At 53.1% G+C, this 22,971-nt stretch overlaps 10 protein-coding genes across 10 annotated transcripts; 5 read left to right on the plus strand and 5 right to left on the minus strand.

Annotated features, from left to right (window-relative positions):
* Positions 1-126: 126 nt before the first annotated feature.
* Positions 127-692, minus strand: CTAM01_02776 (V-type proton ATPase subunit F; the record flags this gene model as incomplete). Its single annotated transcript, XM_060518814.1, has 4 exons — positions 127-267; positions 341-475; positions 538-573; positions 636-692. The coding sequence occupies 4 exons, from the start codon at positions 690-692 to the stop codon at positions 127-129; spliced, it is 369 nt and encodes a 122-aa protein (XP_060386617.1).
* Positions 693-1,244: 552 nt separating this feature from the next.
* CTAM01_02777 (uncharacterized protein) lies at positions 1,245-2,676 on the plus strand (the record flags this gene model as incomplete). Its single annotated transcript, XM_060518815.1, has 2 exons — positions 1,245-1,490; positions 1,546-2,676. The coding sequence occupies 2 exons, from the start codon at positions 1,245-1,247 to the stop codon at positions 2,674-2,676; spliced, it is 1,377 nt and encodes a 458-aa protein (XP_060386618.1).
* A 1,366-nt stretch (positions 2,677-4,042) lies between these two features.
* Positions 4,043-4,867, minus strand: CTAM01_02778 (uncharacterized protein; the record flags this gene model as incomplete). The annotated part of the gene is made up of 1 exon (XM_060518816.1): positions 4,043-4,867. One exon carries the CDS (start codon positions 4,865-4,867, stop codon positions 4,043-4,045), a length of 825 nt encoding a protein of 274 aa, XP_060386619.1.
* A 457-nt stretch (positions 4,868-5,324) lies between these two features.
* Positions 5,325-8,409, plus strand: CTAM01_02779 (uncharacterized protein; the record flags this gene model as incomplete). The annotated part of the gene is made up of 3 exons (XM_060518817.1): positions 5,325-5,391; positions 5,538-6,095; positions 6,146-8,409. The coding sequence occupies 3 exons, from the start codon at positions 5,325-5,327 to the stop codon at positions 8,407-8,409; spliced, it is 2,889 nt and encodes a 962-aa protein (XP_060386620.1).
* Positions 8,410-11,059: 2,650 nt separating this feature from the next.
* Positions 11,060-13,764, plus strand: CTAM01_02780 (3-isopropylmalate dehydratase; the record flags this gene model as incomplete). The annotated part of the gene is made up of 4 exons (XM_060518818.1): positions 11,060-11,159; positions 11,267-11,298; positions 11,452-11,526; positions 11,644-13,764. The coding sequence occupies 4 exons, from the start codon at positions 11,060-11,062 to the stop codon at positions 13,762-13,764; spliced, it is 2,328 nt and encodes a 775-aa protein (XP_060386621.1).
* Positions 13,765-14,223: 459 nt separating this feature from the next.
* Positions 14,224-15,618, minus strand: CTAM01_02781 (uncharacterized protein; the record flags this gene model as incomplete). Its single annotated transcript, XM_060518819.1, has 3 exons — positions 14,224-14,990; positions 15,318-15,479; positions 15,561-15,618. 3 exons carry the CDS (start codon positions 15,616-15,618, stop codon positions 14,224-14,226), a joined length of 987 nt encoding a protein of 328 aa, XP_060386622.1.
* Positions 15,619-16,451: 833 nt separating this feature from the next.
* CTAM01_02782 (uncharacterized protein) lies at positions 16,452-16,826 on the minus strand (the record flags this gene model as incomplete). The annotated part of the gene is made up of 1 exon (XM_060518820.1): positions 16,452-16,826. One exon carries the CDS (start codon positions 16,824-16,826, stop codon positions 16,452-16,454), a length of 375 nt encoding a protein of 124 aa, XP_060386623.1.
* An 890-nt stretch (positions 16,827-17,716) lies between these two features.
* Positions 17,717-18,202, minus strand: CTAM01_02783 (uncharacterized protein; the record flags this gene model as incomplete). Its single annotated transcript, XM_060518821.1, has 1 exon — positions 17,717-18,202. One exon carries the CDS (start codon positions 18,200-18,202, stop codon positions 17,717-17,719), a length of 486 nt encoding a protein of 161 aa, XP_060386624.1.
* Positions 18,203-19,316: 1,114 nt separating this feature from the next.
* CTAM01_02784 (cholera enterotoxin subunit A2) lies at positions 19,317-20,042 on the plus strand (the record flags this gene model as incomplete). Its single annotated transcript, XM_060518822.1, has 1 exon — positions 19,317-20,042. The coding sequence occupies one exon, from the start codon at positions 19,317-19,319 to the stop codon at positions 20,040-20,042; it is 726 nt and encodes a 241-aa protein (XP_060386625.1).
* A 1,411-nt stretch (positions 20,043-21,453) lies between these two features.
* CTAM01_02785 (uncharacterized protein) lies at positions 21,454-22,857 on the plus strand (the record flags this gene model as incomplete). Its single annotated transcript, XM_060518823.1, has 1 exon — positions 21,454-22,857. The coding sequence occupies one exon, from the start codon at positions 21,454-21,456 to the stop codon at positions 22,855-22,857; it is 1,404 nt and encodes a 467-aa protein (XP_060386626.1).
* Positions 22,858-22,971: the final 114 nt, after the last annotated feature.

The raw sequence follows: 22,971 nt of genomic DNA on the forward strand, positions 1-22,971 counted from the left end.
GGCATGTAGCTCGCAATTTATTCATGATAGGCCGGTGCGGTCCATCCAAACTCCGAATACGCTGCCGGCGTACCATGCTTTTGCCTCTTGGCCCTTACTATCCCCATAATCTGTGGAATTACATGCTTATTCGCCAAACAACCGGCGCACTCTGCGCAAAACACTGTCCTTCTCGGGGTCGTACGGGTGGTCCTTGCTCGGAATTTCGAGAACGGTCGGGAAAGCAGCAGTGTAGGTATCGAACCGATGTCTTATGCGATCGGCAATCTATTCTTTCAATCAGTATGTGTCCTCTTGGCACAAGGCTTTCCCCCCCCCCCCCCCCAGGATCGCTACTGACGTGTTGGTTGATGAGGATGATGCCAATGTCCTTCCTCGAAGTGAAGGATTCAAAGGTAGACTCGATCGTAGCGGTGTCCGTCTTGCTATCCACCACCAGGAAGTTCTTTTCTTGGTCGGCACCCGTGCTGACGTGCTGTGCACTTGTTAGTCATCTCGAGCCGCAATCGGAATCGTCGTGGAGTCGAAAGAGCGCACCCCAATGCCAGCGAGGAGGAGGCCGGTGACCGAGTCCTAGTTCTCAAGTTTTAGCCATTTGTAATCAGTTATAGTGTCGACTACGCAAAGTGTCCTACCTCGTCGCCAATAACGGCGAGGAACTGGCGGTCCTTCATATCTGCTTGCGAAGCCATCTTGGATGACTTGTGCGGTTGTTGGAGAGCTTGCGATGGCCCAGGAGGTCGGCGGACGGATTGACGTACTTGCCTTGATTACCTGTACCCGACCTGGCGGCGGGCTGGCAGCGCTCCACTCCAGCACCTCACTGTGGCTGAAGTGCTGTTAGCGCTGTTCTGCCAGGTACCGCCTGCTGGAGCCCGAACTGCTAACAGGCTCGGATGAGGTGTGGGCTATGTGACAGAAGCCAGTGGAGACCCCGCTTGCAGCGTTCCGGTACGTATTATCTCCCAGATGCTTTCAGTTTACGGTCCATGCACATAAGGAAGGTACCCCTGTCGAAAGCTCCTCTTGCCAAGCAGCGGGACAATGGCCCAAAAATCAATAGGCCCAGACTTCTTTGTAAACAATTTCACCTAGCGACGAAATCGACGACGACAACGACGACAAACGACACCGACGCATCACTCGATCCCGCCCGTCGACTACGAAATCATCACCTCCGAGGCTTCCAGAATTCCATCCGCCCAGAAGTCGCCTGTTGATGGCAAGAAGCGCAATCTGACGAGATGCCGCGTCTAGTGCGAAAGAAGCCGCTCTCTGAGCGCCTGAAGGCCATGCTGAACCCTATGGACTTCTTGCTCTGGCTATCGGAAGAATTGGAGACGAGAGATTGGGATTCAAAGGCACTAGGAACACAGCTCGGGCTCGGCTGCAACTTCGTGTTCCTCCTTGCTAGAGCTAACTGCGTAGCATCGGAGGTCGAGGATGATGTGTTCAGCGATGGGAGCTCCGGGGGCATCGTCACCTACATTGTCAGTAGCATCGAGTCGCATGGGTTGCGCATCATGGTTACTAACAAGTCCTCAGGTGCGGCCCCTCGTTTGGATTCTTGGCCTCCTATCTGTCGCCAACGCCTTCTATACCATGTCCAGAACGAGGCAGTACCGATTATTCCAAGTCAACGTTGAAGACAAGCCGCACACCCCCTCAGCCCAACGAGTCAAAGCCAAGTCCGACCCGGCCGTCTCTTCGCCCCTGAGACTCTTGAATAACCTCCTGTCTTCCGAGACTGCCGAGTCGCGAGCCCACCCCGACAGATCACACGACGTCTGGGAGCTAAGTGTCTGGGATCCTCTCCCGGTCTCTTTGCAGCTCTTCTGCCTCTTCAGCCCTGGCCACGTTCTTGTCTATATGATGTTCCTCCCTCTGGTGCCCTTGGATCCCAGACCGAGTGTAACAGTTTTCAACTGCATTGTGCTACAACTCATTCTTTCCGTCCAGCTGATTTTCGTCCAAACTCGGTATGCTCAGCAGATCAAGGATACGGCTATCATCCACAAGGAGGTCCTCCACGAGTACGACACCAAGTTCGTGCGGCCACGTCTTCACCCGGTTGTTCGCGATGTCGGCACACAGTGTTCGCCTGAAGAGGCTAAGGATGAAGAGTCCTTTGTCGAACTGGGAACGCCTACGACGGTCATCAAGAAAGAGTTTGTGGTTACACCCAATCCTCACGTCAAGCAGGAGGACCCGGTCCACACTCCTCCAATTAGCAGCTTCGCGTCCCGTCTCTTTACTCCGACGTCTAACAGGCGATCCGAGTCCTTCACCCCTGTGCCCAGCACTCGCTCGGTCCGGCAAAGTCTCCCGCCGGCACCCATGTACCAGTCGACCTCAACGTCCACCGCGAACACCGGAGGAACGAGCTTTGGCGGAAACTTGGGTGTATTCAACCACGCGAACTCGCCACTCAAGAAGACGTCGAGTCTTAATGAGATGAACCAGGGCTTCATGTCGCCCCGGAACTCGAGAGAAATGGCTGCTCGGGAACAACGTCGAGGAAGCCCACTGAAGCAGTCGGAGATTAGAAGATCGACTGGCTCAGATGCTCTCGACCACACGAGTGCTCCCGATTACAACCCCTTTGCCAGCGCGAAGAGGAACAGAAGCAATCAACAAGGGGAACGGTACCCTTCTAGATGGTCGGGTTTCCACTGAGAGGGCTTGACGTACGTGGCATGAGAGATGGGTGACATTGCTCTGGGAAGACTTTTTGCTTGATGGCTTCAAACTTATTTACAGCAGCATATGGCGGCGTTGGGCTGGTTCGGGCGGATAGTCGATTCCTGGGCCGGCGTTCTTCTTTGTTAATCAACTATTCAAGTCTCAAGACTGAATTTGTATTCTCTTCAATCAATCTTTTTTTGGTGAAGGTGCATTATTCCCGGCACAGTTCTCGCGAAGTCCCTGCAACTTGGCGAATTGGTGACCTTGTACCTTGCGATCCTTGGATATGTCTTCAGGATATAGAAGTGACTGTATCTGCCTCCTGATGGTGACTGAGCTTATTTTGTTATTACTGACGTTGGCTACCCAGCCAACTAAAGTCTGTCAATTCCTTCGTCCTGAAGACTAGTCTCAGTGTTGCTAAATCTAGCCTCCTCGGAGATTGACGACCCTTTGGCTCGCCAGACTTAGATATCCTCTGAGAACTTTCACGAAGACGCGTCTCATTGCCGAGGGAACAAGCTTTTCCCGGTTGTCTGACCTCTGCGATAGCGGGAGATAAAGATATGCCTCCTCGTTCCGTTTCGTTTGACACTTCTTATCCATGAGAAATACTCGCCGCGCTGTCGAATATGGTCATTTCAGTGTCTAAATATTCGCATGGGTCTTGGGAAGTCAGATGCCCTTGATAAGCCTCCGCACACATGAAAACGAAGAAAAGCAGAATAAACAGTTGAAGAGCAGATAATGCGAATTCCATAAACAATGCTGATTCTTTCCTCCCAGTAGAATAACGAGCAAGGTTGTCAACATCGACACTTGATGCCTTTCCTCACATGATGTTTTGCCAATCTCTTGTTCCTGTCTTCACCAAGCCCTTTGGCTATCACTTCGTTGCCGTATGGATTCCTCACTACGTCTTGCTCCATGTTCCCGAATCGTACTTCAGAAACTGCAGGGCAGTGACATCTAGACCTCGGAAGCATGAACTTTCCATGTCCCAAGCTTCCCCACAAGCCTCCATATCGATCCCCTCGCTTGCGGTGGCGAGACGGAAGAAAAGGAGAAAGGTTCATGGGCGTTGGAGGGACGTTATGGACGGAGGTCAGTCTGATGAGGCAGGAAGGTACCCTGGATGCTCGACGAGAGCCTCAAGAGAAGGCAGGTACATTGGAGGCGCTGCACCTGCTCTCCTTGAAAACTGCTCCGCCAAGAAATACCGTAGCGCATTCAAGAATGTGCACCTCATGTGATTGATAAAGTACGTTCGGTTCCTTAGAAGGAACTGTCTAGTGATGCCAATTGGAACGAACCATCTATCATTCGTTGCTACCCGAGCCTCATTAACATGCCTGCGCTACGAGAATGTGGTTTCCAACCGGAATGTACTTCCTGCTTCGTACTGAACAAAAGTCTGGGTCAAATATTGGACTCTCTTGAAAGTCTTCAATTCACGATTCCACCAGCGATGAGCTCTTCGTAACGTTCTGTCCATGTCGTTGAAACACTCCTCGATGATCTTTTCGAGCTCTTGTGTGTACTCCGTCATGCATCTCGACAGGTGCGACGGGTCCAAGGTTTCGGTTCCGTCAAGATCTCTTACATCGATGTTGTATATCTGTGTATCTGCCGCAGATATCCGGCGCAGCTTGCAGCGTGTCTTTGGTGCATTGAAGTAGGAGCCAAAGCAAGAGCCATTTGAGATGTCCCCGACAACCACTGACAGAGTCTCCAGTTTCGGAAAGTAGAATGTGAGTACCCAGGCTACCAGATCCAAAAATTCTTTCTCGCCTGGGATAGCCAGATGCCTTGTCTCTTGAATGACGTGTTCGAAATCGTCTTCACTGGCAATGTCTTCCAAAGATGCCGGACCTTGATTCTGGCAGAACAGGGTATCCAATTCCGGCTGATAAGATCGAAACGGCACAGGAAAATCAATCGTGTCAATGGCCGAGCGCGGACGCATAAGATGAATTCCACTCAGTCTAGAGTTCTGGACGAATTGGCGAGACTCGCGGCAAACATGCATCAGCACCGGAAAGGCAGTGTACACCAGCAACGACTGTGGTGTGTCGCATGTCGACGGAACGATGCAAACTTCTGACTCGACTTCAGGGAGTGACAGCTTCCAGATCTCAGCTCGAATTTCTGGAGGCAATTCGCCAAAGAGGTGGAAATCCATTGCGCAGGCGTGGGTGACGGTTGCTCTGGTTGACGTCTAACAATAGAAGGAGGAGGGCGAAGCACAAAGGGAAAAGGGATGGGAAAGAGAGAAATTCAATTGAGTTGGATTATATGCTGGGAAGGAGTGTCGCCAACTTACAAGCAACTGCCTTGTTCCTTGAGTCAGGGGTTGACAGCAGCAGCAGTTCGTCGAGTCGTTGCGCCTCTTTGACATTGACTGCTCAAACCTGTCGTCCCTTCCTGCGCAAGGATCTCCCTTTCCAAACGCAACCCATCATTTCCGATCTCTTACATCGCCGCCGGACACACACCTGGCAACGGGTTCATGAGTTCTTTTGCCGGCATCGTTGTTTATTTACTCTCTATCTGTCGTACCATGCAGCATTTCTATCCCCGCATCTCCTCGAATTGAATTATGTCAACCCACTCAGCTCCAGCCACCGGTCGACCGCCCGATGCACCATCGTTTCGAGTCTTATCTCGACGTCCTGGACAGCAAGTCTCCGAAGGGTTTGGCCGGAAGTTAAATCTAAGCGCGCGTTTGAGGGCCGTCCTCCCAAGCCGCCGGGCTGAAAAGGGTAGCACCCATCGGAATCAAGGGTACTAGGAAACCGCTGAAAACCCTCGTTCGAGATCTAGACACTCTCCGACAAGTCCACCACGAATAGGTCGAAGCTCTGACCGCATCACACGCTGGAACACGGCCAAGGAACTGGGCCGTTCTCGGAAAGCCCGATCTTCTGAACCTGAGCCTCTTCTCCGAAGAGCTAACACGATCGCTCATACACCGGCAACTAGATCTTCAAGAGAAGAACGAACACTGGAAGAACGCCGATTGATCCACCGGGAGCGCAGAACTCTGAAAGAGAGTGGAGATTACCTTGGCGTCACAGGAATCAACCCAGTCACAGGAGAACTAGACGTTGAGACACCGTCTACAACCAGCTTCAGCTCTGCTTCCTTGACTCTCGACCAAAAGCTGGAAGCTAGACACAAGTCGGAGTCTCGACGTACGCGCCGCGGGGCCGAACTCCTCACAGAAGAGGTGACCAAAAAGCTCCAGCAACGAGAAGAGCAAAGATTTGCCCGGAAAGATCGGGAAAAGGAGGCCATACGACAAGCACAGCGCAACGTTCAGTGGCAACGCCATAGACAGCAGTGGTCTTCTGCCAAAGAGCCTGTACTTAGCCCGATTGCGCAGTCAAACAAGAGCGTATCGACTCGCGGTAAGCTAGCTTGTGTCGACATTGGGTTCATGTACTGACCAATGAGTCAGGTTCTGAAGCGAAAAACGCTCGATACCTGCCTGAGCAACCAAACGCTCATCGTTTGGGGATGGGCCATACTGATCCCAAATCTCATCTGCCCAAACATATCTTCTCGGAAGAAAACGATGCTGATTCATCTGACACTGTGATACGAACCCCTCAAAGCAGACGATCATCCATGGCATCCACCGCGGCTCAGGAACTCGGAACAAGCGGCCGAAACTTAGGCGGAGATCGACGACCTACGCAGTTGCCGCTCCCGTTTGGAAACTTGAACTCTCCGCAAAGCATCAGTGAGAAAAGCCGGCCTGGTCACTTCGCCCTCCCAGCACCAGTCACCAAAGGTCAAAGCCAGAAGGGCAAAGCCATGGAAAAGGAGCTACCACCTATACCTCAAGGACCTCAAAAAACGGTGTCTTTTTTAGGCCAGCGACGCCCAGAGACAGAGCCGGGAGGCCGGCAAGCTCTCCGGGCCGTTTCCAACCCAATGGTTCTACGGAAAGCAGACGATCAGGATCCGCTGGGATACCACAGCAGGGAATTCTCAAGAAACATGTCTCTAACCTCAGGCAAAATCCCCATCCGCCATTCGAGGACAGTATCAGCAAGCGCAAACCTGACGCCTACAAACCTCTTGAGAGATCATATCCTGGGGGAAACATACCCACACCCAGCCCTGGACTACCAGCGGCAGGCAACACTGAACCGCTGGGAGGCAAGACAACTTATCCCACTGATCCGGAATATGGAAGCCCTGGACGGCGAGGTGGAATTGACAGTAGCGCCACTAGCAGTGGCTTACCGTTCATTGATGCAAACTCACGAACTCAACGACCAGCAGGCAGCCAAGAATCGTGGCCCACCAATCACAGCGAACATATCCCCATTCGAGTCATTATTGACATCCCAGATCGACCAGAAAAGCCCGCCGCTTCAAGAGAACTTGTTGACCCGAGAGCATATCCAGGCGCTGGAGGACAACCTTTGCAAGGTGACCCAAGAGCCGCCAATCCCGAAAAGTCTCACCTTCGAGGACCGAGCAACATCTCCAAGAAGGATGGAGGTTCGCGAGGACGTGATATGCCAGCGGGGAGTGGGAAAGATGGAGGCTCTAAAGACAAAAGCTGCCACCACACCCATCACCACCATTATTGGCTGCGGCCAAGGTCTTTCACAATCGAGCCTATGCCAAGAACAACCCAAGAGAAGAGTCAGCGAAAGCTGGAGCATGTTGCAGAATCGACGCGTGAGTCGACAGTACGACGAACAGATGTCAACGTCAACAGAGGACATCTCGACCGAAAAAGTGCGGCATCTAAAGACCGTCAAAATAAGGACCCAGGCTTTGGCACCAAAAGGAAGCCAAACGCTGGCCCTCCAGCATCGAAACGATGCGATCCACAAGGTGGTCGAGAAATACTCTGCGAGGAATTTGGCAGACAGCGACAAGCAGGAGAGCCAAGCCGAGGACCCTGTCACACCACACATGTTCACGTCTACATCACCCCTAACCGTGTTGGAGCCAGCCACTCAGCAGGGCCAAAGCAAGATCGCATCGACGGGGGCGGCGCGGGCCGCATTGGCCAATTCGGGCAACAAGACGGCGGAAACTCGGAAACAGAGCCTCTCGGCCAGCGGAACGCCCAGATCGCTGCCTACCAGCCTCAGGAAGCCTCCTCCCGACTCTGTTCCGAGTAGGAGATTGCGGAACAAGTTCAAGATCATGAGGTTCTCGAACACGAGCCCGTCAAAGTCAACAAACACCATAGCAGACGGTATAGAGGCGATGAGCAGCCGCAAGAGTTCAAAGACGTTTCGTGCCATGAAAGGGAGAAAGGACAATCTACAGGATACACCAACGGAGAGCCAGCAGTTGTCAGCAGCCAGTCAAGCCAGGTTGAAAGCCGGCTGCAGCACGTCAACGACCCTGGTGAACAGCGACTCCGAAGGCGGCGACACCGGAGGTCGTTTGAAAAGAGACGTGTTGAGTAAGCGTGTGCTAAAGTGCGCCACCGACGGCAAGCAGATTGCGGGGAGCGTGGCTCGATGGTATTGGAAAGCCATATCACCTTGCTTTGATCCGACATCGCCTGCCAGAAAGCGACTTGATGTCAACCAGTCAACTTGGACGGACGTTGGGATGTTTTTCATTGCGCTGAGCAGCGGATTCGTGTTATTGGCGACAGCGGTCCGGATCGCGCAGGGGATTGCGTGGGTGATGCAGATGGTGCAAGGCTTGCTGGGGGGTTTGATTGCGATTCTCGGTTCCTGACAGCCGGTGGTGACGAAAAAGGGAGGTTGTGGAGGAAAGCTTGGCGTTGGAGCCCGACCAACCGCCGATCGGCACTGTAGGGACCAGGTCGGCTGGGTGAAGCGCGACGAAAGCCATACTCCGTATATCGGCTGGGTTGGGGGAAAGGAATGTTTGATAAGACGGAGGCCGAAAGCGCAGCGTCAAATGCACATGATACGAGTCGAACGGGCGCTGTTTGAGCTTGTGTGGGGTAGTGGCAGGCCAAGCATGCAGCACGAAGGAGATCAACCCTTTCGAGACTTGATTACCTTGCTTCTCGAGTGCTTGGACAAGGTTGACAATGGCAGCACGAATGCAATGGCAGATGGCCCGGATTGTTGATGGAGTTGACGCAGTATTGATATGCCGGTATGGCTACGGATACAGACATTAATCAAACAGAGTTGCACCACAGAGGGAGCAGCCCGGGTATGCTTTTGCAATGCATGATGAAGTCGGCACCTCGGGCTCGGGTACGGTTACGGGCAGTTGTTATTGGGGAGGGTAGATGTTCTCCGGATTAGCCTGGGAGCGCTTGTTGGGATGACCGCAGGAGAGCCGGCCGATGCGGTGAAGCTGCCTCATGATGGACATTGCGTTTGCGACAGCAGCAGCGACGGCGATCGAGGCCCTATCATGTTATCGCGTAGTTCTGCAGCGTCATCATCGAGTAAGCCTCGGCGGGCGGATGTTGCATCCAGCTCCAGGATGGGAATCAGGGATTATGGATTCACGAATCACTGCCACTTCTGCTTGGGTTGAATGGACGGGCGGTACTCCGTGATTCCGTAATACGGTACGTGCTCCTGTTCTCGGAGGTCTTGGGAGCTAAGGTGGTAAGTGCCACTATTCGTACTGCGTATGTGAGAAGACTGGATAGGTTGGAGTCATTCTTAGTGCACAAAAAAAAGTGCCGGGGACTGGAATAAGATTGGAACCGTTGAGAGGCAAAGCAAAGTGAAATGCTGCAATGCAGCTTCGGCATCGCGTCAATTACGTACATGAGGGGGTTATGAATGATGCCGGCGCCAGCATTCGGTGTTCTGCTACGGGTCTCGCTGGCGCATGTACTTGGATTGAATCTGGCATGTATATCCGTACTAATTACACACAAACAGTTTTAGGGTCACTGGTGACCGAGCAGGCATCATAGTGAGGGCGAAAGAGAAGACTAAAGAAAAAGTCAGCAACGGCAAACGACGGAACAAAACGGAGACGGTACTGGGCCCCCCAAGTAGCAGAGGGTACTTGTTGGACACATGAGAATTCAGCGAGTTGCTGTTTTGGGCGGCGCTGAGCCCATTGGAGCCCATATTACTCGTCAGATTGCGGGCTCTTTGCGTCTCACGTGCGGGACGTGTAGTCAAGCGGTGGAGTATCAAGTGCCGTCGTATTCCATTATACTAAGGTAACGGTATCCTCTCCGAAAGTGGGAGAGATTTTTCCCAAACATCAACAGAGTCATACTTTGATATGATCCACGGTGAATATGGGGGGCCCCCCTTTTGGAATGTTTCCAGTTTTTCCCGTCTCGCCAAACACCCAACACTCGAAGAGTTCTCGTCCGAGATGATTGAGGTATTACGCATAGGTAAGGTGCCAAGGTAAGGTAGTGTGGCGTGTGTTGAGGTCTCGTCCATGGAATGGCCCGAGTTCAATGTCCATGGCAGCATTTGGAAGGTTCTCAGGGCGTTCAAAGTGGGATGCGGGACCCCCGGGCCAGGGCACCTTGCGGCAACGGGCCAATCCGCGGGCGTCATTTGCAAATCAGGGCGCTGTACCCCGCGTTCACAGGTCTTCCGTCGCCAGGACCCACTGCTGGCTGGAGCTGGCGCCTCCGATCATCGGACACTTGGGAACTTTTTCGTCCCAAAGCCTCACCCACGTAGTAGTCACAGTTGATTGTTTCGTTTTCTAGGTACCGGTAGCTTTGTAGCCAGATTGATGTATTTGGTGTGTTGTGCGTAGTGGGAAAAAAGGGTTCGAGGTACCTGCGGTTTGCGGGCACTTTTGCAAGAGGGGCGGACGGGCGTAAGTGTACCTACGTGCTTTCTCTTCCATGTCGCCCTTGCAAGCTGGCACCTCTTTCTCGCTCCGATTTCGTACCTTGTTCTTTTTTCGCTCTCTCTCTCTCTCTCTCAGTCACTAGGTCTCTTATTACGGAGCAATTTGATTCAGGTGTTCCCAACTCTAAGCAGAGGCAAGCACCGACCTCAGACACAACAGAGGGACGAAGGCCTCCTGGTCCGGCAGATACATATTGAGCTGCTCTTCCCCCACACCCCTGACCACACCTCTCCTCCGACTCAGGATTTTTCTACGTTTTCTACTTTTTTTTCCCTCTCTTCCCTTTCCAAACGCTTCTCTTCCCAACGAACCATCTTCTCATCTCTCTCACCAAACCCTCTCCCTCTCCGTCATCCACTACCTAGACTCCCAATCGCCATACAAGCAGAGTCACAAACACACACACGCACCCATCGGCTGCTCTCACACCAGCTTGATTTGACAAGGAAGCTTGGGAACCACCACCCTCGCAACACCCTACCAGGTCCCTTCAATTGAGGCCGACCTGACCTGCTTTTGAAATTGCATCGCTTTTCCTCCCCGTCTCTCCGAGTTGCACAAAATGCCCGTTGCCGAAGGCACCCCGCAAACTCTCTACGACAAGGTCCTCCAGGCCCACGTCGTAGACGAGAAGTTGGACGGCACGATCCTGCTGTACATTGGTAAGTTCTGCGTCATGCTCTTCCCCCCCATTGCGAACGATCTGGATCTTGGATCTGCGCGGAGAAAAGGAAAGGAATTCATTCGCTAACATTGAGACGCAATGCAGACAGACATCTCGTGCATGAGGTCACCTCTCCTGTACGTTTGACGCTTGCTCCTGTTTTTGGCTTTTTTCCCTCCTGCTTCCCCTCGTAACCCCTTCGCTATCCGCAGCCGCCGCCTTCGCAATCCGGCTCGGATGACGTCGGTTGATCGACCCCACCATGACATCTCGCTAACAAAGGGCTGCAGCAAGCATTTGAGGGTCTGAAGAATGCAGGCCGCAAGGTCCGCCGACCGGACTGCACCCTCGCGACCACCGATCACGTAAGTCTCTTGTTCCACACAATCTCTCACACGCGCGCACATGCGAGAAGCATCGCTTTCGCCCGTCCATTCTCATTTCCGTAGTGGTGGTCCAATCGCTAACATGTGGCTGGCCAGAATGTCCCCACTTCGTCACGGAAAGGCATGAAGGACATTGGCTCCTTCATTGCCGAAGATGACTCCAGAGTCCAGTGCATGACCCTCGAGGAGAATGTCAAGGACTTTGGCCTCACATACTTTGGTCTCGGCGACAAGCGCCAGGGTATCGTCCACGTTATCGGTCCCGAGCAGGGCTTCACCCTCCCCGGCACCACTGTCGTCTGCGGTGACAGTCACACCTCAACCCACGGCGCCTTCGGTGCCCTGGCTTTCGGTATCGGTACCAGTGAGGTCGAGCACGTCCTCGCCACCCAGTGCTTGATCACCAAGAGGAGCAAGAACATGCGGATACAGGTCGACGGAGAGCTGGCCCCCGGCGTCAGCTCAAAGGATGTTGTCTTGCACGCCATTGGCAAGATCGGAACGGCTGGCGGTACCGGTGCCGTTATCGAGTTCTGCGGTTCAGTCATCCGTAGCCTCAGCATGGAGGCCCGCATGTCCATCTGCAACATGTCTATCGAGGGCGGTGCGAGAGCCGGCATGGTCGCTCCCGACGACATCACCTTCGAGTACCTGAAGAACCGCCCCCTGGCCCCCAAGTACAACTCGGACGAGTGGCACAAGGCCGTCAAGTACTGGAAGTCTCTCCAGTCCGACGCCGACGCAAAGTACGACATTGATGTCTTCATTGACGGCAAGGACATCATCCCCACCATCACCTGGGGCACCAGTCCCGAGGACGTCATCCCCATCACCGGCGTCGTCCCCGACCCCGAGACCTTCTCCACTGAGAACAAGAAGGCCGCCGGCCGCAGAATGCTCGAGTACATGGGCCTGACCCCCGGAACCCCCATGGAGGATATCCCCGTCGACAAGGTCTTCATCGGTTCCTGCACAAATTCCCGTATCGAGGACTTGCGCGCCGCGGCCCACATCGTCAAGGGCAAGAAGATTGCGGCGAACATCAAGCGCGCCATGGTCGTCCCCGGTTCTGGTCTCGTCAAGACTCAGGCCGAGGCCGAGGGCTTGGACAAGATTTTCGAGGCCGCTGGCTTCGAGTGGCGTGAGGCCGGTTGCAGTATGTGCTTGGGCATGAACCCCGATATCCTGGCCGCCAAGGAGAGATGCGCGTCCACCAGCAACAGAAACTTTGAGGGTCGCCAGGGTGCCGGCTCCCGCACCCATCTCATGTCCCCCGTGATGGCTGCTGCTGCCGGTATCGTCGGCAAGCTGGCTGACGTCAGAAAGCTCGAGGGTTACCAGACGAGCCCTAAGCTCCAGGCCACCATTACCCCCGACAGCGAACCCCAGGTTGACGAGCGGGTCGAGGAGAGCGACGCTGAGAAGGAGGCCATCGCCGACCAGCCCGAGGACAACGAACCCCACACCAACACTATTTCTGCCGGTAGCTCCGCTGGTCTTCCCAAGTTCACCAACCTCAAGGGTATCGCCGCTCCCCTGGAGATGTCCAACGTCGACACCGACGCCATCATCCCCAAGCAGTTCCTCAAGACCATCAAGCGCACTGGTCTCGGCAACGCCCTCTTCTACGCCCTCCGCTTCAACGAGGACGGTTCCGAAAACCCCAACTTCGTTCTTAACAAGGACCCCTACCGCAGCTCCAAGATCCTCGTCGTCACCGGTCCCAACTTTGGCTGCGGTTCGTCGAGAGAGCACGCCCCCTGGGCCCTCAACGATTTCGGCATCCGCTGCGTCCTCGCGCCGTCGTACGCCGACATCTTCTTCAACAACACCTTCAAGAACGGCATGCTGCCGATCATTATGGAGGACAAGGAGAAGCTGGAGAAGATTGCCGCCGAGGCGCGCGCCGGCCGCGAAGTCGAGATCGACTTGCCCAACCAGCTCATCAAGGACGCCGACGGCAACACCCTCGCCTCTTTCGACGTTGAGGAGTTCCGGAAACACTGCCTCATTAACGGCCTCGATGATATCGGCCTGACCATGCAGCAGAACGACAAGATTGCCGACTACGAGCGCCGCATGTCCCAGCTCACCCCCTGGCTCGACGGCACCAACTACCTCAAGAGAGATCCCAAGACCGGTCGCCTCCTCGCCAAGGCCGTCCCCGTCCCCAAGACGAACCGGGGTGAGACCAAGAAGGAGCCTCTTGAGTGGTAAGGTACTCGGAGACAAAGAAAAAAAAAAGAGCAAACAAAAACACAAAAAATTGGATTGGCTTTTCAAAACTAGGAAACTAGGGAGTTTAAATCATGTAACGTGTCTACGATACGAATCTGGGTTACGGCTTTTTTTTTTTTTTTTTGCAAAGGGACAGTCTTATCTTGTCCAGAGATGACATTACTCATCATGCTGGCGGCGATTTGGGAATTATTCAAAGAATAAGGGAGGGATTTGGTTATTACGTGGCATTCTATTTTCTCTTCTCGAGATGAAAAAGCTGCGGGAAAAAGTCTTCAAGTTAGATGCGCAGTTCGTCACAATAACGGAGCTTTCGCAACACATCATCCTTCACTTGTGAACCGTTCGTGGGACCCGTTCTACAAGTCTGCATAGCTTCAAGAGGATATCGTGATGATGTTGATACGCTGCTTAATATAAAGCTACGCAACGGAGTATTTAGAAATCCACCGTAGCCTCCCTCAAAATCCCAACATGCACCACAAACCCAGCCTCGATCCTCAACCCCTTGGGGAGCGACGCATCCGGTACTCTCCAGGTTCGAAAGTCGCGATGGAACGCGCCGATCCATTCCTCAAAGACGTCCGGGCTGCGGAGCTGCTGCGCCACGACGCAGACGCACGGCTCGGACCGGGCCGTCGTTGAAGAGAAGGAGGGGTTGTCGTCGTGGTCGTCCTGGTCTTGGTCCTCCTGCTGGGCACGTACACGCAACCGAGCGAGGTCGGCGGTGGTGGAGACGAGTGGCTCGACGAGGGCCTCGTTGTAGATGCAGTCGCAGCAGACGACGACGTCGAAGCTGCTTGCGGTGGAAGGGGGTACGCCGGTGAGGGAGGGGTCGGGGGTGTCGAGTTCCCAGTCTAGGGGGCGGAAGGAGATTGTTCCTGGCGATGACGATGTCGTTGCGGAGGTTGCTGTTGATGAGCTTGCTGCTGCTTTTCGTGAACGGCGCGAGGTTGATGAGGAGGATGATGAGGACGAGGACTTGGGAAGGGGATTCGCTTCGAGGTTCTGGTGGATCATGCGCGACACGTAGGGTTGGTCTGTGAGGACGTAGCGGGCGACGCGCGGGGCGAGGAGGAGGGCTGTCAGCGGGGAGATGCCGCAGCCTAGTTCGAGGATTGTCGAGGTGGGGGTGAAGAGCTGGTTGAAGGGGGAGGTTGGGGAGGAGAGGTAGGTTGCGAAGAGGGGGGTTATTTTCCAGAGGACTGGTTTTTTGTTTAGTCAGTTGCGGTTCAGGGAGTTGGAAGATTTAGATGAGTCGGGTTAAGTGGTTTGAGAGATGGTCCAAGGTGAGGGTGGGAGGGTGAAGTTGAGAGTAGGTTGTGGGACTACCTATAATGACAAGGGGGGTTCAAGATTGCCATGGAGAATGACACGAGTGAGGTTGAGAGTAAGTTTTTGACTTTTATGACAAAAGGGGAAATTTGATGGATGGAAGGACGGGGTAACGCGAAATAGGGCCGCGAAATGAGGGAGGTCTGTGATGGTTGATTCGGAAGGGGGGGGGGGGGGAGAAATATAGAAATACTGACCGGCCCCGGTCGTGCCTCCGGCGCGGGTCGATGAGAGGACCGTGGGGGACTGGTGGATCGTGAAGTCTCTGCCCGCCAGCGTCAGGGAGAGTTCGGTGGCTTTCGGGTCGATGAAGCCCAGGTTCGAGGACGGGATGTTGTGGGAGAAGAGGAAGAAGGTCTCTGTTTGGCGCACACGTAGGATCTCCCGTGTAAGTCGGTTGCTGCGGGGTGCCTGTTAGGTAGTAGGATGGATGAACGTACCCTCTTCTGGGTCGAGAATTTCATCCTCTAGGGTTGAGATGAGAGCTTTTACTGCCATTGTTGCCGGCTTCGTCTCTGCGCGAGACGGGTGGGAGCCCCGAAAAGAGTTAGATGAGGGTATAGCTGGAGTGAGTAGATATGTTGGTAGGTCTACACCTTCATCTTAGCGTGTCTGTTTAGAGAACTGATGTGGTTGTACTCCGTAGTCAGGACGGCCGTAGGAGGTTGCGGAGGACGGACGCACGGGCCGAAAGTGGACAGGTAGAGATTTGGGGGCAGTATTTTTTCTTCGGCGGGAAAAAAAACATCGGGACTCAAATCCGACGACATGTCTTCGGGCCGGGGTCCCCAGCTTAATCGGAAACCCGCATCAGACCGTTCAACCCGATCTGCTAGACCTCTTCAAGGAAATATTCTAAAACAGAAACAAGCTTTACAAGGAAGTTTTTAACTGTTTCCCGAGATTACGCGTATATATCGGATTCGTCGCACTAAGCTCGGATTTGTTCAATTGTTGTGAGCGTCGTTCTAAAATGGCTCAGAATCAACTTTCACACGATGAAGTTGAAAGATAGTTGGAGAATCATGGTTGTTTGATGAATTCACAATGCTTTCTACCGCTCTCACTCTAACAAGTTGTGGAATAGAGTAACAGAAAAAGCAACTCTGCTCTCAGAGATTACAGGTACACGTCAATCCTCATGATAGGCCAAAGTCTTCTGCAGAGCCTCTAGCAGACTGTCGGATCAGCTCGCTTCCCGTCATCCCGAAAAAAGAGAAGCTTCGTCCCAAAACTGCCGTGTTTGTACTTTTTGACAAGAAAAGCCTAGAATCCGTTAGCTACATTGTCACAACTCGGAAAAAGGTAACCAAGCTCTTACAGTACACCGTCTAAGCAACCCATCCCCAAATGTTCTTGATGCTCTTGCAGACATCAATGGGCGCCTCGTTCTGCTCAAACACGAGATCGCAGACCTGGTTCTTGGCGGGGGTGACCCAGCAGGCGTAGTTGCCGTCGAAATCGATGCAGATGGTGGCGGCGAAGGCGCCGCCGCCGCCGCCCTGGTGGATCTGGCAGTTCTGGTTGAGGGTGGTGACGACCTGGAGGTCGCGGGACTGCCACTTCCAGTTGGCGTTGTCGACGCTCTCGAAGCGAAAGCCCGTGTTGGACTTGCGGGTCTCCGGGTCGAGGGCCTGGGTGCAGTAGTCTGCGGCGACGAAGGAGGCGCCGAGGAGGATGGTGGGGAAGAGGGTGGAGAATTGCATCTGTGGGAGATGGGATGGTCAGCCTTTTGGTGATCTGAGGCGGGGACAGTTGGGGCGAGGGCTTTTATCCTACCTTTGCGGTGTTGAGTTGAAGAAGTTGGGGATGTAAGTGATTGGAATGGGTGTCAGAGACTGTAAAAGAAAGTGATGATGAGATAGTGACTGTGATAGTGAGAGACTGTAAGATGCAGTGTGAGCTGTGTGATGAGGGAGCTTTTGACCAAGTTACGGCGGCAATCTTGTCAATACTTATACTCTTCAAATGAAGGCATCTCGACCATATACATCTTGGCATCACCGCATCAAGTCGTGTAAGTCATTTGCGAATCCGACAATGCCCCCAAAATAACACTCTGTTTTGAGTTGAGTGAGATTACATCTCAGAGTCCTGGACTGAGGTCTTCGCCCCCCGAGTCACTTGTTCACTGCCCCAATCAAAAAGAAGAAAGTAAACTACAGTTTTGGATATTTCGTCCTCATTCACCGAGTCAAGCAAAGGCTTGGGGGAGCCTCGAGAGGCGCAAAAGTCAAATTGATTATAGTATTTGAGTTGAGAAGGATTACTGAACAACCCGTTTGAATAGCGTAAGGTCCCTCGCCCACAAAATAGATTCTGCATAATGCATCACCCGCCAGACGCAAGCCGCGGAGTCGGGATTTTACCCCACTATTTAATAACGGACGGAAGACGGACTTTTTAGATACTCGGCGATGATGGAACGTGCTTGGATCCATAGGTAGGGCAGTGAGGGTGCACGATCGGGGGCGAAAAAATGATTAGAAGAGTTGTACGTGTAAGAAAACCCTCCCTAATTCATAGCCTAGTTGCGAGAGAAGATGCCGTGCCAAGATCTCAACACCTAGTACTCATGTGTTCCAATCTAATAGACTCAAGGCGCCTGCTCTAATTTACAACCCAGCACCCGACGAAAAATCATAGTCACCATGTCTCTAGCCTCCTGCTCGCCGACCTGTACAGGACCGTCACCCTGATCCCACATAATCTCCGTAATTTCCGCCCCGACGTCAGCCCCCTCTCCCGCCGCGTCCGCGGGTCCGGGCCCATCCGAAACCGCTCGGGTCGATGCCCTGATCTGAAACTGCTCGTGGCCGGTCCAACTCCGGTACACATGGGCCACCATCGTGCCCTGCGCATCTGGCCCGTCCGAACGACTCATCCAGCGATCGTCCATCGACGTCGGCTGGTAGCCGAGGAGGAGCTTGGCGGCGTCTGTTCCTGAGATACATAGGTGCCAGGCCGCCGTGGCGGGATTGCCGATGGGATGCAGGTCGCCCCAGTTGGAGCCGGTGACGCGTTTGGATGTTGACTCGCTGGGCGGCGGAGGGGAGGAAATGGAAGTTGAAGCGTTGCCCATGATGAAGAGGTAGAGTTGAGAGAGAAAGATAGGATACGCTGGGTACGTTCTGGATGGTTTGGTGGATTGAAGGAAATTGGGATCGTGCAATGGAGTTACTTGATTTTGTATCGATGTGATGTGTAAGTTTGGAGCTATTTGGAATGGGGATATTGTAAAGATGAACGTGTATTGGACCCAGTCTTTGTCTGCTGTTCGGCCCGATGCATACGAGGTCTTTGTAAGTTGGCGATCCCAGCATCAGCCTCAGGAGGTTCCTGAGATTTTCTTATTTGGGCATTTAAGACTCCATCTGGGATGGACATGCGCAGCCTTAAACCCTATTTTGTCTTTGTACGGGTCATTCGGGCTTCATCGGAGACCTGAACAATATCAGATGAATTATCGGGGTCTTGGCAGTGTACCACGAACATTATGTGATCGCCACATTGTCAAGGTTGGCTTGTCATGACACTCGGAGGTCATTGTTCTAGAAGGGAGTTGTTCCTTTGTTCTTCCAGCAGTACCCGAAGCTGTCTCCTTCCTCGACTTGGGTCTTGCCATTATAGATTATATTGTTCATTCTCCAACTTTATCGGGATGGACAAGTGCGGTTTTACAAATCACTCCGATTCCGTCTCATAACCGACTCCGGCTCCGTCGGTTTCGGATTCCATCGCCCGCAGCAGAGTACAAGCTGACAACCAATTAGAATAGTCTTGGCAAAGATGTGAAGAGCATTGTAAGAATACGAATACCCGTAAAGCCTCTGAACTCTTTGTATACAGCCAATATATTTGTTTTTTTATGCGCCTGGATTCATACTAGACTGGTCTCGACATGACTCTCCAAAGTTGAAGCCATCGTGTAAGTGTCAGCTGTTCCACGCGAAACAGCACTTCATTGAACGCCTTGCGGAAATACCGGATTCCGCGACCTGTACCTACTAGATTTCTTGTCAAGCGGGGTTGACTTGTAAGATCAAGACTCAAGATATAAACCAGTCAAAATCCGTAGTCATGTCCAAATCGGAATCAGTACAGATCCAGTCCTCTGACCTCACACTCTCTTACAATACAATCGTTTGAACAACAATTTCACATTCTTTTGAACCGTCTCCCCTTATCATTAAACAATGGCTAGACAACAACCTCTTATGCTTGGGCTGACGCTCATTGCTTTCTGGGCCTTCCTCTGCAACGGTCTCGACCTCTACCGCGCAGATTCGAGAAACTATGCCACCATCCAGGCCTCCAAGGGCTTCTTGCCAAAGGGTCAATCCACCTTTGGCGTCGCCGCCCCGGACACCAGCCTGTGGAACCACGTCAAAGGAGCCCCCAGCGGCGCCAGCAAGGACGAGGACGGCTACGTGTCCACGACCTCGGACCCCAAGCTGGCCGAGTCCTGGGTCAGCCGATTCCTGGGCGGCAACGGCTTCATCTACCGCATCCACTCGGCTCCCAACATGATTGACTGCCAGGCCACCCTCCAAAAGTACAACCCGTACCCCGAAGAGGCCGAGTTCGCCGCCCTCGGAGGCATCAAGGACAACCAGATCATCGGCTGGACCCCCGTCCGCGGCGGCGTCAAGGGCAAGGAGGAGCTGAACCCCTTTTACCAGGGCAACATCTACAGCAACATGGGCACCGGCGGCGCGCAGTACAAGCTCGCCGCATTCCCGCCCAACCACCAGGCCTGGGGCGAGGCCCCTTGGTCGCAGTTCGCCTCGTGCACGCGCAGACGTTCCGCCAGGGACCTCTTCCAGATCGAGAAGCGCGCTTGCTCCGCGTCCAAGAGCAACGTCGACTACGCCAAGGAGTACCTCGAGTACGTCGAGGCCGTCTGCCCTGGCTGCCAGTAGTGTCATCAGTCACTACGATAGATTCTCTCGGCTGGCTCAAAGCACGAAATCGACTTGGAATTGGAAATGGACATATTCGTCGTCTGTTTCTGGCCAATACTTTCTGGACTTTCTGGACAACAAGACTTCCTTGATTCTTGGATATTGATTTACTATCTGTATATCCCTTGGACAGCTTGTCGCGCAAAGAATGTTGTTAGACTAAATAGGCGACATGTCTTGACAATTCAACATACAGAGAATATACTTGCATCTTTTGCATTCTTATCCCCAAGTCGGTACGAGCACTTTTCCATCCAGGAACTGTCTTCGGGCAGCATATGCCCTGAACAGTGTAAGCCTGAAACAATTGTAGTTTTGTAGTCGTCTGGCAACAGCAAGAGTAAGTAAGACTAGTGCAACATATGACTTGGTTGTAGTTTCTTAGCACATGCTACTGTTCATTCCTTGCTGCCATATGTAAAATTCGTGAACTTGAAGTGTTGCACGGGAATTGGAATTGAGTTGACAGAACTAAAACATGAATCATGGGTCAAGTAATTCAAAACGCCGAATACTTAGAAATAAGAGTATAGCCTGGATGGCTTAGTGGGCAAAGCTCTCAGTAGGTCGCAATGCTAGCAAGCTTTCATCGTCACTTAGGATTCCACTTTCCAAGAAAAATCATGCCTCTGTCTGCATGGTGGTCCTGCGATCCGGTCTGTGTTTTTAATGCTAGACTGCGATCAAGAGTACCTAGTCGACTATCATCGCCTTTTCTTTCTTCCTCATAGTTGGTGCTTCGACTTGAAGTTCTCTTGTATGTAGTTCCCAACGGTTATGCGGCTAAGAAGCTCCACTCAAGGGATCTACAATGCAGTAGCAAATTGCGCAAGCAAAAGCTTCAACAAGAAACTTGAGAGCAGTCAACTCCCTATTACGTACCAAATTGACAGCTCAGTCTGTTCGCTAAAAAAAAAAAAAAAAAGAACTACACCCAAACCATTAAGCGATACGTTAGTGAAATTGCCCATCGAGTAGTTGCCGAAGCCTTTGCCGGGGGGCCATGACTCACTTGCGAATAGAAGCGAAGAGCTGTGGGGCTCTGCAATGTCTCAACCTTTCAACCCGTTTTTGATGTCGAACACGTCAGACTAGCGAAGGGCGCATCTTGAAATATTTCAAGCATACGGATGGTTTCCTAAATTCAATGGTGTTTGTTAATTTGCATTTTTGTTTTCGCTGCCAATTGGCTCTTCTTAGTATTTTAGTCGCGATCATCGTCTGAGAGAGCCCCTAGTTGGTCAACTCTCTCCAAGTGTCGACTCAACCCCCGCCCTCCTTCTTTAGACAATAATGGCGTCGAATAAGGACGAGTCAATATCAAACAACCGTTTGGAAGCTGGTCCTCCGGAACAGAACGACACACAATATGATCATGGCAAAGGGTAGGCTAAAGGTCATTGCTCCCTGTTGCGATCACCACACCAATCCCACCCTGATTCGAAGACATAGGCTGACCTCACCTAGCCGTTATATCAGCGTTGTTCTTGCTGCCTTCATGATAAGTTTCATGACGGGTGGCCTGCAGTTCGGCTTCGGCATCTATCAGGCGCACTACGAGACGATGGCTCTACAGGACAACACCCCATTCACCGGCGCCACAGCCGCCCGGCTCGACCTCATCGGAACCCTCGCGATCTCAATGATGACCATCTGCGCACCTGTCGTTGTGGCATGGTCGAAAACGATTGGCCCTCAGAAGGTCATGTGCGCCGGTGGTCTGCTTGTCGGAGTGGCCAACGTCCTGGCAAGCTTCGGTCGGGAGCTGTGGCATTACCAGATTACGCAGGGGTTCCTGATGGGAGTGGGATCTTGCCTCTCATTCGTTCCGTCAATGGTCGTCGTCCCGACTTGGTTCGACAAGCACAGAGCGCTGGCCATGGGTATCGTCTCTGCGGGCAGCGGCGTTGGCGGTCTAGTTTGGGCCCCGGTGCTCGTGGCATGTATTGAGAAGCTGGGCTACAAAAACACTCTTCGCATGACTGGTGCCCTCGGTGCTGCGGTTGTATGCGCAGGTGGGGCAGTTCTCACTTGGGAACCTGTAATGGCGGCCAAGATACGTCGTGAGAACGCGACGACATCTAGGCTCAAGAAGATGTTCAAGGTCCCGCTGCCTCCATTGAAGACTGTCACGCAACGCAAGTTCATTGCGCAAAGTCTCAGCATGTTCTGCCAGAGCGCGGCTTACTACACACCCGCATTTTTCTTTGCGTCGTACGCCAAGACCTTGGGATATTCTGACAGCGATGGTGCCAACCTGACTGCCGTCAACAACGCCTGCAACGCTGTGGGAAAGATTGCCATTGGGCTCGTGGCAGACCGCATCGGAAGACTCAACGCGTTGTTTCTCACGACTGTGATCTGTGCCGCCGTTACTCTCGGGCTATGGGTTCCTAGCATAGCCATAGGAATGGACCATGAGTCCGTGGCGAGGTCGCTACTCGTCAGCTTTACAGTCCTGTACGGCATTTTCGCGAGCGCATACGTCAGCCTGTTCCCACCGGCTCTGGTTGAGCTGTTCGGTATGGAATTGATGCCGCAGATTACGGGGATCATGTACATGATCATGGGAGTTGCTTCCATGATTGGAACGCCAGTGGCTGGTGCCCTGGTCAGAGGGCACGGTGAGATCAAGGAATCGGGTGACTACATGGGGATGGGTGTCATGGTGGGCACTTTAATGGCTGCAGCAGCCATCTTTGTGGCTTGGATGAGATTAGAGGCGACTGCAGATCGCGCTCAAGGGGGAAGGAAATGGGTTTGGAAACTGTAGGCATTGATGACTTGAGAATGGTGACGGTGCGGCTTTGAGCAGATACTCCTTTAATTGAACGGCGCTTGTCTCCTCATGACGGGAGTTACTCACTGATCCAAAAGCAAGAACGTT

The sequence above is a fragment of the Colletotrichum tamarilloi genome (genome assembly GCF_030869305.1).
Source record: "Colletotrichum tamarilloi strain Tom-12 chromosome Unknown Scaffold_6.1, whole genome shotgun sequence".
Classification (NCBI taxonomy): Eukaryota; Fungi; Ascomycota; class Sordariomycetes; order Glomerellales; family Glomerellaceae; genus Colletotrichum; species Colletotrichum tamarilloi.